This window comes from Hyaena hyaena, unplaced genomic scaffold, assembly GCF_003009895.1.
Source record: "Hyaena hyaena isolate Hyena2069 unplaced genomic scaffold, ASM300989v1 scaffold_380, whole genome shotgun sequence".
NCBI lineage: Eukaryota > Metazoa > Chordata > Mammalia > Carnivora > Hyaenidae > Hyaena > Hyaena hyaena.
In genome coordinates this window covers 411,007-428,391 of record NW_024081013.1, presented here as the reverse complement: position 1 = coordinate 428,391, position 17,385 = coordinate 411,007, and the positions used below count along the sequence as shown (strand labels likewise).

Sequence of the window (17,385 nt, the reverse complement as noted above, 5' to 3'; positions counted from 1 at the left end):
GAGAAACCCAACGGAGGGAGAAGACCGGCCCAGGTTGGAGGAGGAGTGTATCTGTGAACAGTCTCAGAAAATCAGAGGAACACAGCTCTGGCCCCAGGGATGGCCGAAATGGCCCTCCAGGCTCTGGCACCCAGATGCCCCGGCCGAAATCCATCTCTTCCCACCCCATTTATCTGTCATGCTGGACAGGCAGTTGTTGACTCCACCGTCTCAGAGGTAATTGAGTGTGTTAGTGTCATTTGTCAGAATTACTCCAGGGTGAAGAAGTGACGGCGGCCCTGTTCATCTTTGGCAGGAGATGCTGTCAGCCACCTCCAGCGCCCCGGCGCCGAGAACGCCCACCTACCCACACCCGGGTCTGCGTGTTAGCTGCACTTCTTTGTCATCCAGCCTCTCTTGAGGAGAAATGACCAAACTTTAGCAAACGTCACTGCCATTGTCACATCGAAAGACATTTCACTCTCTTAGCCCCCTGAGAACATAAAACCCCATTTGTGAGAATCCTTCTGGTGGACTCATGACCACAAGCTGGGTATCTCCAGGGTCCACAGAACCACAGCTCGCCAGTCCTTCGTCACCCACCGCACCCATGGGAGCTTACAGGAAAGTGGAGAAAGGGGAGCGGACCACCTCGCTGGGAGAATGAAGGAGCCAATGCTCGCAGAAGGGCGTTAAGAAGGCGTCCAGCCCTCCAGTGTGAAGGATCTGAACCTCCCGGCCACAGGACGGAGCTCCGAGACGGCGCCTGGGCACCCAGGCTGTCCTCACAGCTGCACTGACCCCAGCAGGCATCTCACGGAGGCCTCCAAGGACAGAGGGCCGCAGACAGCAGCGCCCTCCAGACACACGTCCCAGGCCCCCAGGAAGAAGGACAAGGCCCGAGAGACCTTCAGAGACCGGGGACCAAAGCCGGAAGCAAACCGATCGGCATGTCCTGTTGGTGACCTGTGATCTGCAGGCCCCGGCAGGGCGCCTGGGTGCAGGTGGGGCCCGCTGCCCGGCACGTGGACCGCTGTGACACCTGGGCCTGCTAGCTGTCCGGGCCAGGATGCAATCTCCGTGAGAGGGGGTCCCGTTCTCACTGAGGAGAGCCCCCCAACACACATCCACGGAGACCCGAGTGTGTGTGTCCCTCCTAGGCCAGCCGTCACACCTGTCCTGGCTCTTCATTGTAAGCCACAGCGCCCGGCTCCCGTCCAGGAGTGACGGGGGCCCGGGGGCCCGAGCCACCCTGTCCTGTCCTCGGGAGATGCCATCGTGACAAGATCTCTCCCCACTTTCCGGTGGCCCAGCTTCACTGCACGGTGTCCAACGCGGTCAGGAGAGGAGAGTGCAGACACACGCGCTTGTGTGAACACATGTGCGAGGCTGGTGTGGGCCACGTGCAACTCCAGAGACACGGTATCCGAGGACACGTGCGCAGCGAGAAGCCAGTCTCCTCCCGGCGGGACAGCCAGTGGGACGCCCGCCCCCCGCCAAGCCACACCCCGCAGGAGCCCCACAGCCTTCGTCTTCCAAAGGGGCCTCTCCTCCCACATCTCAGTCAACTGTCCGTCTCTGCCAGAAGCAGCGGGCGCACACTCTACGTAACACCCCACCCTCAGCTTCCACACCAACGTCAAGTCCGAGCCTCAAGAGCACAGAGGACACTACGGCACACACGCTCACACACACCACACACCATACACACCCCACACACCATACACTACACACACACACTCACCACACTCACTACCCACCACAGACGCTCACACACACCACAACCACACACACCATATACACCACACACACCATACACACACACACACACTCACCACACTCACTACCCACGACACGCTCACACACACCACACACACCATACACACACACACCACACACACCATACACTACACACACACACTCACCACACTACCCACCACACACACTCACACACACAAGCACCACACACACACACACCATATATACCACACACCATACACTACACACACTCACCACACTCACTAGCCACCACACACGCTCACACACACCACACACACACACCCCACACACACCATATACACCACACACACCATACACTACACACACACTCACCACACTCACTACCCACCACACACACTCACACACACCACACACACCATACACTACACACAACTCACACACTCACCTATACCACACCCTCCCACAATACAAACCACACACACATACACCACACACTACACACCACACACACACACAAACACACACACTACATGCATACACACCAAACACACATTCATTCCTTCAGTGAACAAATTTAAAGTGTCAGATACAGGCTCTGGGCGGCCGAGACAGAGGAATGTCCTGTCATGTTCTGAATGTCCCAACTCAGGGTCCTGAATACCCTTCCCCACAAACTGAGTGCCATTTCTGCCCCGTGATTCCTGCCGATAGTCCAATTAGGTCCAAGGCAGATGGCCTAGGAAACTGGCAAACCCCCCACAAACAAATCAACCCTTGTATTTTTAACAGAAAACACATTTTAAATAAACTACCCACAACTAATCACTCGGAAAACAACTGCAATAAATATTTGACTGGAAGACTAGGAACTGGGGTCACTCTTCAATTTGGGGAAAACCTGGACTCTCACTAAGGTCTAGTTTCCCCCCACATATCAAGAAATAATAAAATCCACCCTGCTCACTCTCTGCTTTGGATCTTGGGCAAGTTACTTAACACTCTCTAAGCCTTGGGGCAGCCAGGTGACTTGGTCAGTTAAGCATCTGACTTCAGCTCAGGTCATGATCTCATGGCTCATGGGTTCAAGCCCCGTGCCGGGCTCTGCGCTGACAGCTCAGAGCCTGGAGCCTGCTTAGGATTCTGTGTCTCTCTCTCTCTCTGCTCCTCGCCTGCTCATGTTCTGTCTCTGTGTCTCTCAAAAATAAATAAATAAATAGATAGATAGATAGATAGATAGATAGATAATTATTTAAAAAAACCTCTCTAAGCCTTAATATTTCTTATCTGCAAAAGGGGGTTAAGTTTACCTGTGAGGTTTGCTGTGAGACTTATATGATATAATGTGTGCATTTGGCAAATAGAAACATTCAATAAATGGCAGCTGCGATACAAGTACTAGAAATAATATCATTGTACAAAGTCACCCTTTTCAACAAAAAGTAACAAAGACTAATGCCTTCAAGGTGCACCATCCAAGAGGGGAGCTGGTGAGCACCTGAAATACAGCCGGTGCCACTGAGGAATGGAACTTTCCATTTCAGTTCATTTTTAAGTAATTTAGATGTAAATGAAAAAATGACACTTGCTTATTGGAAACAATGGTACAGAACACCTGGAGCAATTTGGGTGTGTGAACTCACTACTCAGTGGTAAATTTTATTAAATGTGAAAAATGCAGATTAAGTATCCATGATGAAAATTGAGCATACAAATTGAGATGGGCTATAAGCATCAAAACCACACTGGATTTCAGAGACCCCGTGTGGAAAACAAGGAATGAAAAACTATGTCATTAGTAATATTTAGATTGAAGTCATGTTCAGATGATATTTTAGATAAATCATTAAAACTAATTTCAGCAACTGTGTTGGGCTTTTTTTTTTTAATGTGGCCTCTAGAAAATTATAAATTGCATGTGTGGCTCACATTCTATTTGTGTCAGACAGCAGGGTCTCAGAATATGCTAGGAAGCAGATGTTAAAGACCTGTGTGTGATTTCTCATCTTAATGAACTGGTGCTCGTCAATGGAAGGAAAATCAAGGCCGCAGCAGATTTCTCCTATCAGATCTACCTTCACATGTATGTGATCGCAGGGTTGTTACTGCCCGTCCGGCTGAGTCTAGGCAGAGATATGACCCACACGGAAGCCAGAACGAGCTAGCACAGCTCTTCTGATCTTCCCCACCATAAGAGGGGAACGCAGACAGCCAGGAAGGGACAGGCAAGCCCCAGGGGACCTAGCCTCCGCACAGATCTGCTGTGGGGATCAGAGGCCCTAGCCTCCCTGCTACGCCCGCCTCTCCCAGTGTGATCAGCTATGATTACAGACAGCAATAATTCGACATCTGTTCATCCTCATCTGCACAGGCTGAAGCCATGATGATTAATGCTCTGGTAATGGGCACAAAGTAAAAAATATTAATCTTTATAAAAGGTATTCAAAAAGCATCATCAGCTTATAAATGTCCAAGTAGAATATCTGTCTATAACCCCATTACAGCTCTACATTAAGGCAAGATGCAAATTCGAGAATGAATTTGTCCATTTAAAACATTCGTTTTATGAACACTGAGTAATGTGCTGCTTAATTTTTAGTTTGGTCACATTAAACAAATGATCCATAAAGTGCATTTAATAACCTTGAGCCTGTTATATAGAATTGAGATCCAGATTAACACTTTTAATGAGAGTTAAACAGTAAGAGCTATATAAATAGGTGGTGCTGGTTACTCATTTGTTATAGACACTAATCTTATTTTTCAACAATCTACAAACTCTGTACCCTCGTGAGTCAACTGGTTCAAATGATTCCCTCCCTCCATACGAATCCTCAAACAACAGAAATGCAAGAAATGCAGCCAGCAATGGAAGGGATCACAGGAGCCATCTACTTATGTCCAGATTGACAGATGGGGGTGCCCGGAGCCAGAGCAAAGGGACATGTGGGGATTGTACCACTAAGCAGCCAAGCCAGAATTAGGTGTCTGATCCCAGAGCCAGAGCTCCTTAGAATAAATGATTCATACATGAGCACATGCACATAAACAGGTGTGGCTCAGATATCTTTGCATGTCAAGTGCAGTTTACGTTCTTCCAAGTGTCATTTTAATGCAGCAAGCCATAAACACTGGTAGTAGTAGGAGAATCCATTCATGTGGAGTAACTCTAGGTAATAACACTTTTCCTATTTGAACTTTAGTTTCTGTCAGTGTTTTGACACTCATCTGAGGACTGAAATGATCAGAAATAAGATAATCTGCACGTCAGCTTTGAGGAGCCCAATGTCACAGAATCTTAATGGAGAGGATGACATAGAAATTAAATGAACTAATTTCTTGGAAATTGGAAGGAGAACATGGCAGCATATAGACTGTATACCAATGGGAAAAGAAGCTGATCAAAGATGTCTTCTGGATGAAGTCACTAGACATAATAAAAATGTGTCATAGGAGTGCCTGGGTGGCTCAGTCAGTTAAGTGTCCAGGTCATGATCTCATGGTCATGAGATGGAGCCCTGCTTTGGGTTCCATGTTGGGCATGGAGTCTACTTAAGATTCCCTCTCTCCCTCTCCCCCTTCCCTGCTCATTAACCAGTACACATGCTCTCTGTCATATAGATAGGTAGATAGATAGATAGGTAGATAGGTAGATAGGTAGATAGAGAGATAGAAAGATAGATAACTAGAGAGAGAGAGAGACAGACAGACAAACAGACAGACAGACAGATAGATAAGTGATCTTTTTGGAAGAAGGAATGGGGCTGCAGATATTTCAGGTCCCTTGGTTTTGAGAGGTTTAATAATAGGAGGTTAAACATTCATTAGTACTGCAGTAATAATAATTTTTCAGAAGGAATGAAGAACCACCAACAGAGAAAAATCACAAATGAGTGCCATTTACAAGTAGATGAAAAAGTTAAAAGATTATGTGGGAAGTGCCAGTCAGTCCAGGAATCTAGTCTCTAGGCAGAGAGAAGTGCATTTAGGGTGGGACTTGGTAAATTCAAAAGGAATTCCACAGGTCCGCTGGTCTTTGGGCAGAATCTTACCATGTGGAGGATGAGAAAACAGAGACAAAATACAGCGCTGGGGTGTGGTGTGCCTTCTTATAACCAGGAGAGTGAAGGTAGCCAAGAACATAGGTCTTGGTCCGTGTGATCTAGCACACACACCTCTCCTGGGTGCCCTGACAATGAAATGTATGTGTTAAAAAGTGTCAAAACCATAATGTTTGTGATCCATTCTATCTTGAAGGATGGTCTGTGTAATCAGGGAAGGGTTTGTGCAACAAAAATAAAATGGGGTCTTAAAGGAGACCCTGGGAAAAGACAGGCTGACCTGGACTCCTCCAACTATTACAGACAAGTTACTGTAGGTACCGTATCATGCAGATTCAGAGCTAATCTCATAGGGCTTGCAAGGAATCATGAACTGCGAAGACTCAGAGACATGCCATCCTAATGTCTTCTGTGAGCATGACTAGATATCGGACAATCAAGTCAACCTCTTCTAAGATTGCTCTCCTTGCTCACAACATCAAACAGCAGGGACAGGACCCCACTCAGAGGGTGGGTGCAGGACAGAGAATCAACTTTGATAAAGGCTGAACCAACTACACCATGAGGAACTGTTGGCACTGCCAATCTGATCACAGATAAGAGTCCCTACACAGAAAACGAAGAAAAAAGTATGAAAATTCCACAAGCACAACACTGCATTTCTGCTTGGTTATTCATTTATGCATAGTTTAAATTTATTTATGTGTTTACTTATTCATGTATTTATATGTTGTCTTGTTCCATATGGCATCTGAAGTGAATTCAGTATTCAGAAAGTATTACTCATATAGTGGGTGTGAAATAGTTTGAGTGGGTGATGGATTTCTAATAAGACAACCCCTTAATCAGCACCAGAGTGGTGGACAGCTCCCTGCCTGGGATTTTGCTTACAGATTAGGATTTGTGGTTTAACTCTTGGGCCCGTATCTGTAAATTAGGAGAACTGCTCTTTTCCAACTATACATTTTTTAAACTGCTGGCTCTGAAGCCTCTCAGAGTAATGAAACTTGCTACCCAACAGTCCTGAGCACACGGTAGATGCTCAACAAATTAAAATTAAGACACTGAGTTGATCCTCCTAGAATGCACTGTTCTAACAGTCCCTTCAAATGCTCATATAATGAATGATATACAGTGATATACAGAATGAGGTATGAAAAAGGTACAGTACTTTACAGATAAATATCAAAATTTTCTCAAATGTAGAAGGGGAGAAAATGATTTCACATTCTACTATTATTTCAAGAACCAGTCTTCGGGGTTCAAAGCCAGTAACACTCTTAAGAAGTCATCAGAACTACTTAGTTAAGTATTCTGGAATGCTATACGTGTGGTACATTACGTGACTGTGGTACATGATGGCCCCAACTCCAATTTTTCTTTCTGCACAATATCTCTCAAGTTAACAAAACTACTATAGAGTAGCTCTGGGTTTAAGATCCCTTCAATAAAGAGAAATATCTCTCCAATTTTGACAGTGGAGAAGCTCAAGAGATTCTTTTTATGGATCAAAGCATTAAGAAAGTATATTTTATTATAAATCTATATTAAACATATAGCTATTCTTTCTACAATATAAAGTAAAAGAAGTTGATTAATAGAGTGATTTTAAGAAATATGAATTTTGTATCTTGGATGAATCACAACAAAAATAGTCTGGAGATCTGACTTTAATATTTCCTAATAGCTGGTCCCAACAGGTATCTGAGCCTTTGCCCTCAGATTCCAAAGGGCTGCTGTAACTAATGTTTCTACCATTAAAAAGGAGAGTTTCATTCTGCCTGATAACTGAAAGAATCATTCACCTTGAAAATAAGAATGAGGAAGATAATTTAAACTCTTTAGGCCTACGTTTTGAAGAAGCACTGCATTGTTCAAAAATGAAACACAAATGAAGTTTTATGAGGCTGATGAACACTGTCTAAAAGGAGCCTGTTTGCTATATTGAAAGAAATAGCTATGGGAATGGCCAGAAAATGAGGGGATGGCACATTTCCCATTCCTACTCACTGCTAGATTCCAACCGTCAAGGGGGAAAAAAAACCCAAAAATGAAAAACAAAGGGGTGCCAAAGAATAGCGAGCTTAAAACAACATAATCCACCAAAAGTATTAAACTACTGTCAAGACCATAAAGGGATTATCTTTCCACTAAATCTTTAAATCTTTATTCTTCCAATCTCATGCTGCCTTCTAAAAACAAACTTAAGGCACAATAGTAAATTCACAGTAAACTCTAAAGAAAATCTCTCTGTTGATTTGGTCACTTTCAATATGGAAATATGGAAGGGTTAGTTCCTGAAAGATGAAGAAGATGGCATGGTGTTAATAGGAATGAGCTTTCCCAAAGGTCTCCATTTCAGATCCACAGTGGAGAGGAACCCGTGTGGGTAAGAGCATGTGTTTCAGAAACTCCCTCACCTTAACTCAAAGGCGCCTTGCAAATATGTCCAAGGCTCTGGACTAATTTGAGAGTTAATGCTATCTGGTTGATTCCTTTTTTTCCCCATTGCTTTAACATTAATGTAAAATATTTTTGTGAGCAGAAATCCCAAACCTTGGTGTCCTAGTGTTTATTTTAATTTAATTACATTGAAACTTTTCATTTCTGTAATAGGATTGAAGCTTTAATTTCCACAGCTTTTGTCAGATATGTGGGCAACAATGTAATCACAGGGGAACAAAGCTACAAATGCACAAATTATGAAGCTCTGACCTTTCCGTCTCTTTGTATCTTGCTTTGAGAATCTGCTCACTCCACACCACAGATTATATGCAAGAGTCATCTTTTTGTGAAGCACATAATCTATTTAACCAGCTTTCAAGTAGTCAAGTCACATCGTGAGACAACGCTTGGAAGCCATTACCGCCCATTCATTGGCTCTCGTGCACAGCATGCTAAGGAGTCAGACGCCCTTCGCCTCCACACGGGAGCAGGAGGGGGAGCATCCAAGGTGGAGTTGAGACACCAGCCCAGGAGCCGGCCCCTCTGCACACCCTGCCTTTCTCTAAACAAAGTCATTCGCTCTCTGAATACCACCATGCTTGTGAAAAGACATCCTAATGACATGCTGTGGTGTCTGGGATTTGCCTCAAGATGTGTGGGGGAGGAGCACAGAGATAAAAACAAGGACTTGATCCCTTTGGAAGCCCAGTGAAGAGGGCACACAGGCTCTTGGGACACGCTTCTCTCTGTGCTTCTACAGGACTAAATATTTCTATCATGCTAACAAGACGCTATCTTGAATCCAGAGGTAGAGTTGAACTGTCCCCTCCCCCACCTCCCATTTCCACAGAACTGAGGAAGTGCTAAGTCAGAAGCAAAACAGATGATCTTTATTTCATAAAAATGCTCACGGATGACCCTCTACATCTTCAGTCACTCACGAGTCTTCCTTTTCCATTTCTCTGATGTTACTCGTCCTCAAGATAACTCCTTCCTCCTCCACCATCAGTCCAAGCAGAGCCAAGACTAGGAGAGACAGCCGGCTTCCCTGTGTGAACACAAAACCCCTCCTCCCCTAAAACCTAGTGCATTGCAAATGTATGCATCTGGTCACACTTCCTTCTCTGTGCTGCTCCCTGAGACAAGAAGCACTGGATTTGGATATCCACGTCCATTTCTGTTCATGCAATAAATATGCGCCACAGGTGTGCCTGGGTCCAGGCACTGTCCTAGGAGCCAATGACTGAGCTGTGACAACGTGAACAAAAGGCCACGCTCGGGGAACTCTCACCCCAGGGAGAGACCACAGATAATAAGCAGGCCACGAAGGAAAATGTGCACCGACTCCCACGGTGGAGAGTGACAGAAGCAGGCCTGGGGGAGAGTGGCCAGGGGTTTCATGCAGGGTCATGGGAGCACCTCTCAGAGGAAGCTGTCTATAGTCTCTCTTTTTCTGTTGGTCCAGGTCTACTGGCTTTTGGCTCCTATCTGACATGATGATTACCCTCCCCAATGAAGGCAGGATCTTATCTGCCATTTTTCTACTGAATCCTCCACAAAAATGAGAGCTCTGGCTCACGTCGATTGTGCCTTAAATGTGAGAGGCAAATTCAGCACTATACACACATTCATCTTCAGAGTGTGTGATGTAGGCAGCAAGAACAGGCCAAGTGAGAAAGCTGAAGCCATGAGGGAAACTTATCGAAGGTCACTGAGTTAGCAGGTAGTAGAGGCAGGATTTGAACCCAGGCAGTCTGATCAGAAAGCCCACACACTGAGCCCTCTTGCTTACCGCCCACCCTCATCACAGAGAGGCCTTCAGAAACCCACAGTTCTTTATTCCTGGGAAAGGAAGAACATTTGTAGAAGAAATGATGCAAACCATCTTTCATGTTTTTGCAAATCGAAGTTAAGGGAGAGGGCTATGTACTCGGAGTAGCGGCTGATGGTGCCGAGATGCAACTGTGCACTGGGAGTGGTCGAGTCTCCAGAGGGCCTGGGGCAGCACTGGCTTTTTCGGCAGACCTTGTGGCAGACACCCGCCATGGCCATCAGGTCCACACTGCAGCTCCTGAAAAGCCTTCCTATTATACTTGGGGGAGATCTCAACATTGTGAACTGCATCTCCCCATACTGAGGTCAGAACAAACCTACAGCCACTCTTACAACTAGACTAGGTTCCGGATTGTGCCAACGAGCCCTGAGGCAACGGGAAATGGGTGGTGGGAGGGACAGCTCTGTGAAGACCTCCGATCTCCGTCCACCAGGGTGGTAGCTGTGGAAACGGCAGGAGCCGCAAGGCCCGGAGCCAGAAGGAGCGCTGCGGCTGGGGCACCCGGCAGTGGGCAGGGATGGTGACGGCAGCGGCCGTGTCCACGCTGGTGGGGGCCAAACAACCCTCCTTGCCAAAAGATGTATCTGCCAGAGCCTAGCAAACTTGGCTGGATGTGTCCTTAGTGCCCGTGTCCATTAGTGGATAGAGAAGTGGCAGCTGGGAAAGCAAGCCAGAAACAAATCAGTCTCCGGGGACCCACACACGGCACAGGAAGGTCCCTGTGCACAGAAGCCAACCTAGTGACAGCATTCATTGCTGGCCTTGCTGCACACGAATCAGCTTGTCATTCCCACTGAAGGGTGACGCTTCCATCTATGGAACGTATCTGGTATGGGGCAGAGGAGGAAAGCAGTGTTCTAGAGCAAAGCAAATGACTCAACACACGTGCTGGGGGTCAAAGACACGGCCTGGAGCCCCCACCAGGGAACCGGGAGGAGCCACCGGGTGGAGCGCTCTGACCACATCCCCAAGAGGATGTTTCCAAAGGGCCAGTGCACTCAGTGAGTGGCCTGTGCGGTGAACTCCAGTCACGTACACCCAGTTCTAGAACTCTGGACACGTGGGAAGCTAGTCTGGCCAGTTGCACTGGGACCAGGAAACCCACACAGGCAAGGACCATTGTTACAAATTAACAAGAACTGGAACAAAGCAGGAAAATCAGGGCCATCCTATCTCATCAGAAAATACTTTAGCTTTAACTATTTAACTATTTATTCCAAACGTGGTACAGAATGTTTTGCAAAAGTAATGCCAATTTTGTAAGAACTGACCAGCTGGAGACTTGCAGTGATAAGTCTTTCCTGACCAAGTATGTAAGACGGCTGTAGGCCTGCTCTGAAGAAGCAGGGGGCTTACAGATGAGAAAAATTCAGGTTGTCTTTGCTAAGAACCTTTCCAGAAAGATTCTTAACACTCGAAGCCTGTAAGAGGGGACTTTTTTTTTTCTTTCTTTTTTTTTTTTAATGTTTATTGATTTCTTTTTGAGAGACAAAGAGAAAACAAGCAGAGGAGGAGCAGAGAGAGAGGGGGAAACACAGAATCAGGAGCAAGCTCCAAGCTCTGCACTGTCAGCATAGACCCTTGACATGGGGCTCAAACTTACGGACCGTGAGATCATGACCTAAGCAGGAGTGAGATGCTTAACCGACTAAGCCACCCAGGTGCCCCCATGAAGGACCTTCTTCACATTGGACGACGCATTCTGAAACACCTCGGGACAGCCCGTGAGCATCAGGAAGGGCGTTTGGGTGGCCAATGGTGGCTGAAACAAGGCCTACTGACTAGGCAGCTGGGGAGCTGCTTATAAGACACGAGGCTTTGGCTTAACTGTGACTCATGTGGTGCACAACCCATCCGGATTCACATGGTTCACACAACCTCATTTTCCATGTTGGGTGCAACCTGCTATGAAAATTAAGCTCCTAACTTTATACTTAGAAAGATTCTAGGTTAATAATTAATTGCATGCTGCAAAAACTTCCCAAACAGGACTTGAGGCAGTCTATGATAAAAGAATTACAGAACAAGAGTGAAAACAGAAAACAGGGCACAGTAAAGAAGAGAGAAACACAATCACCAAACACCCAAGCTGACACAATTACCAAAAATAAATAAGAAAGGCCCCTTCAAGCTTTTTACTAGCTAAGGGAACAAAGTTAAGTTCCAACAGAAGAAGACATTCCCTTGAAATGTATTCTTTAAAGAATTCCCATTTTAAATGTTTTTAATTGAACCATTTATATTTCAGGTCCTTATTCAAAGAGAGCTAAATGGTATGTGGAAAAAAGTTCTGCAATAGAAATTCAGAAATAGAGGGAAAAAACTCTTCCCTATATCAATAGCCAATAAAAGTCGAGTACAATCAATCCACTGACGATTGTTACTAATTGTTAATTCAGTGAAGTGGCTTACCTCAGTGGTGGTGATGGTGTGCGTGTGTTTGTGCGTGTGCGTGTATATGTGTGTCTTTGGGATACATGGTTAGGAGAAGGGACATCAGGAACCTACCTAATATGATCCAAGTAGAAAATCTGGGGCGGATTTTGTTTACTCTGCTATGAAGTGTAGTCAATGCGGAAGGAAAACAAGGCAGAGTCCCCACCCATCACCTCCGCCCTCAAGCCTTCCTTGAATGCCATATTTCACCAAGCTTTCGAAGATACCTGAAGGACATGAATAATTCAAGACCCAGCCCTCCAGGGAGCCCCTGAAGAATGGACAGTCGGGATTAGTGCCTAACTAAAAGAGATTCATATGCCTTGAAATCCAAACAATGGCGACAGACCTGACTTTCATTTACCCAAGTGAGAAATGGGCATGTGGCCCAGAGAGAGATGTGTGGAGGGGCTGCGGACACCCCCTCACTTGCTGGTTTGATGTTTTCTTTCACAAAGGACACTGGATCTCAAATGGAGTCTGAACATTTTCTCTTAACACAAGCCTTAGCTGTAAATGTAGACTTCAGTGCCTTTATAACGTTCAATCATGAAATCAGGTTAAAACCAGCAGGAAAACATAGCGTCCAGGAGACTGGAAGGTATGAAGGACTAATCTGGACACACAGCAAGTTTTCAGTGCAGCCAGTAGCTCAATGGAAAACCCCAGGCCGGGGCTGCACTGTCCCTGAAACCCCACACGTGAGGACAACAGAAAATAAATGGACCGGTCAAATGTCCGGACATAAACAGAAGTGTATCAATCTGTGCCTCTCAGTCAGAATGCCACTCAACAGTCTGTACATTTACCTCCGATAAATGAGGAAGGTTGCAGAATTATGCAAAGGTTTTAAGCCCTCAATAAAACTGCTTGACAAGTGTAAAATATTAATTCAATCTGTCCAAATAGAAAGAAAATGATTAATAAAAAGGGTAGGGAGATAACGTGGGGAAATATAAGGTGTTCCTCAGGATAAATGAGTTGAGGAGTCATTAAAATTCTTATTATGTGGAGCAGGGTTTGAAGAAACCCTGTCAAAGAATGCAAAGTTCAGGAGAAGACAGAACCATTATTTCTGAATTTAAAGAAAACTTGACATTTTTCTTCACAATCATCTGAATGGAAGCAGGTGATTGCCTCCCCAGGATAGACGACCGCACATCTTAAAGGCTACAATGTATGCTGATTATCTTAAGGCTCTGGTGTGCACCTAAATTACAAACTACGAGGTTTTTCGCTTCATCTTTCAATGATCTATTACCTACACTGTATGTCAATTACCGTTCTCTTGTACGGGCTAAATCTTCCTGTCTTGTAATGGAGCTGTTTTAATTGGTTGCAACCTCCACTCCTTCTGGCATGGAGGAGAGAAGTCAGAAGGGACAAGGTCTATAGACAATGAATAATGTGACAATTTAATGAATCTTAGGCTTCCACTCACCATGCTGTGTGAAGAGGTCACTGTGAATGATTTCAATCAAGCAATACAGCTTCTGAATGGTCAGCAAACCCATGGGAACATTTAGGATGAAATCAGTAAACATTTTGCTGTAATGAAAAACACAAGTGAGAGAGTTTAGAGAAACACAGCAAAGTGATCCACTGTATACAAGACAGTACCTAGATGCAGGGTCATTAAATGGTCATTAAGCTCTACCAGAATGTTGGATAATGCCCATTCTACAATAAGGGCCCATATCTCATCCAACAAAATGACGCTTTAAAATGTTATTTTTCACTTCACACCCACTCAAATGGCTATAATCCCGAAGAGAGACCACAACAAGTATTGGTCAGAATGAAGAAACAGCATCTTTCGTATCATGCTGGTGGGAATGGAAATTGGTGCAGCCACTTTGGAAAACTGCGTGGCATTTCTTGACAATGTTAAACACAGTTACCATATGATCTAGCATTTCTACTCCTACATATATATCCTAGCAAGTGTACACACACACACACACACACACCACAAAACCTTGTACACGAATTACAGCAATATTATCCACAATACTCTAACAGGGGAAAACCCCAGATGCCCATCACCTGCTGATGTGATAAACAACATATTGGATACCCATAAAAGTCATGCATAACAAGGAATGAAGCTGTGACCCATGCGACAGTACTGATAAACCCTGAAAACGTTATACCAAGTAAAAGGAGGCCAGACACAAAAGGCCACATATTGTATAATCTCATTCATACAAAATGTCTGGAAAGGGCAAACCTATAGATACAGAAAGGAGATTCGTGGTTGCCTAGGGCTGGGCTGGGGACACAAAATGACTGTTAATCAGCACTAGGGATCTTAAGGGGGTGATCAAACTTCTAAAATTGCACTATGATGATGGTCACACAACTCTGTAAAGACACTGAATCCCATTAATTAAACACTCTGAAACTGGTGAACTTTATAGTACAGGTATTATATCTCATTAGAGATAATCTTTTAAAAATTTACTTTTATAGGGCCACCTACGTGGCTCAGTAGGTTAAGTGTCAGACTCTTGATTTTAGCTCAAGTCATGATCTTACAGTTCGTGGGATTGAGCCCTGCACTGGGCTCTGCGTGCTAAAAGCGCACAGCCTGCTTGAGATTCTCCCTCTCCTCTCTCTCTGCCCCTCCTCCACTTATGTGTGCACACACTCTCTCTCTCAAAATAAATAAACACTTTTTTAAAAATTTAGTTTTACACATAGTCCATTAAACTATGAAGGAGTGTTAGAAGAAGGGTTCTTAGTAACAAAAAATGCCTTTCCTCAATCTTATCAGTCAAGTACTGGCAATGTTTAGAAAGACAGATACCAACATGCTTTGGTAGAGGTTGCTTTGACCCTTAGAGGACAACTGGATATTTGTTAAAAACATCTTTTAAGAAAACACAAAAAAGAAAAAAAGAAAGAAAAGGTAAGACCTGGTAATTCCATTTCACCGTTTATCCTAGTGATAGAAGTAAGGGCAAGATAACTACAATTAACCTACAGAAAAACTTGCCCTCGCATATTATATAATAATAAAAACTGAACATAACCTACTACCCATCGGTATAGCATAGTAGCCTGTTCTTTGTAATTATACACCCAGGCTGGCCTTCAGGCAGTGCCACTGACCAGCTAGGTTATCGTAGACAAGTTACTCAGCCTAGAAGTGGGCTAATAACAGAACCCAAGTCATACCACTGTTGTGAAGATTAATTAACAATACATGGAAAGTGCTTTGTGTAGAGCCTCTTCCGTATGGAGGAAGCACACAATGGATGTCAGTGCCTACTGTTGCTACTTCAGTAAATGATGGGTGAGCACTGGATAGAACACCATGGAGGTTGTGAAAATTTATGTTGTAGAAAACTACCGCACGATGTGAGAACACAAGATGTCACGTGCAGAAGATGACTGTAAAAGAAAGACTATAACTTAATTTCTTTCTTTTTTGTTCATGTTTATTCATTTATTTTGAGAGAGAGAGAAAACGAGCAGGGAAGGGGCAGAGAGAGAAAGAGGGAGAGAGAAACCAAGGCTGAAAGTGTGGAGCCCAACGCAGCTCAGTCTCACGAACAGAGAGATCATGACCTGAGCCAAAATGGAGAGTTGGATGCTTAACCAACTGAGCCGCCCAGGCGCTCACCTGTGTTGAACGCTTCAGGGGAATACAAGTGTACTTATGTATGTGTATATATGGGTATGTGTGCAAATCTAGATCTTTCTAGTTATTTTTGGATAGTTGAATTTTCATTTATTCTTCTCTGTGATCTCTTCTATTTCATCAAAACATGAATCAATTTTCTAAACAGGAAAAAGTATGCACATGATTTACAAGGTCATTTTTTTTTTTAAAGAAGCCAGTGGATATGGTGTTGAAGAGGCACATAGGCGTGGGAAAAGAGCCAAGGGACCAAGAACAGAATGGACTGGCCCTGGAGAGGGCGTCTTTCTTAGATCTCCAAGCACCGGTGTAAGCACTCACTGTGAACACTGCCCCGCTGGTGGGTTAGGGCCTGACCCCTGTGCCCCCATGAGAAAGGCAGGCCCGGAGAGTGGCCATGGCCCATCCAGCCACAGCCTCCCTCACTGTCCCCGTTCCCTAGATCTAGAACTCTCAGCTAAGAACCTTCACTAGAAGCACCTAGAAGGCTTGTTAAAACCGAATGGCTGGGCCCCACCCCCCGTTTCTAACTCAGAAGATCTGGGAAGGACCCTGAGATTCAGCATTTTTCTAACAAGTCCCCAGGGGCTGCTGATACCTTCTGTGACATCCATGCTTCAGGGACAGGATGCTCAAGACCCAGGGACAGGACGCTCAAAAGACCCAAGGCAGACAAGATGCCAATGGGCCCATTCACTTCTTTTCTCACTTAGGGTGTGCTAAGCTGTGAGAAGTGTTGTCAGGGTGTGGGAGCAGGAAATAAAGGTGTCCGTGCAGGACACTAAATCCTCAGGCACACTAGAAACCTGGTGATCTGTGGAGGAGACCTCCCCGAAAGCCTCTGGCCCTTCACTGCCCAGGCATGAGTAACCTAGCATGGACATAAAGAATGGAAAGGGTGACCATTTTTTCTCAGTGTAACCACTCTGGGGACACATGGACCTTTACTAATATTTAGATGGGTTTTGGGGGGTCTACTAAAAACGGTGCCAATGCCCTGCAGGTGGCTTATGGTATCAAATGTTAAATCAAAGCCAAAATCAAAAGGAGATGAGGGCTGTGCTTCAGACGTCTGGGGTTAAAAGAGCTGTGCATCCCACTGGCTCACAACCGTCTTGTAGAACACAGGCTTCCTACAGATGACACACGTAGGATTGGGCGGTAAACGGAGGTGGAAGAAGGCGGGATAAGGTCCCCAGTCTCACTCCTTGGTCTGAAAGCCCAGCAACCAGCTTCCTTGAGGTTTG

General features: G+C 45.1%; 1 protein-coding gene across 2 annotated transcripts in view; it reads right to left on the bottom strand.

Annotated features, from left to right (window-relative positions):
- DOCK1 (dedicator of cytokinesis 1) overlaps positions 1–17,385 on the bottom strand; it is a 513,605-nt gene that overhangs the window by 315,236 nt on the left and 180,984 nt on the right. For both annotated transcript variants that reach the window (XM_039250757.1, XM_039250758.1), the window contains exon 25: positions 13,934–14,040. In XM_039250757.1, the coding sequence (XP_039106688.1) occupies positions 13,934–14,040 (107 nt within the window). The remainder of the gene's footprint in view (positions 1–13,933; positions 14,041–17,385) is intronic.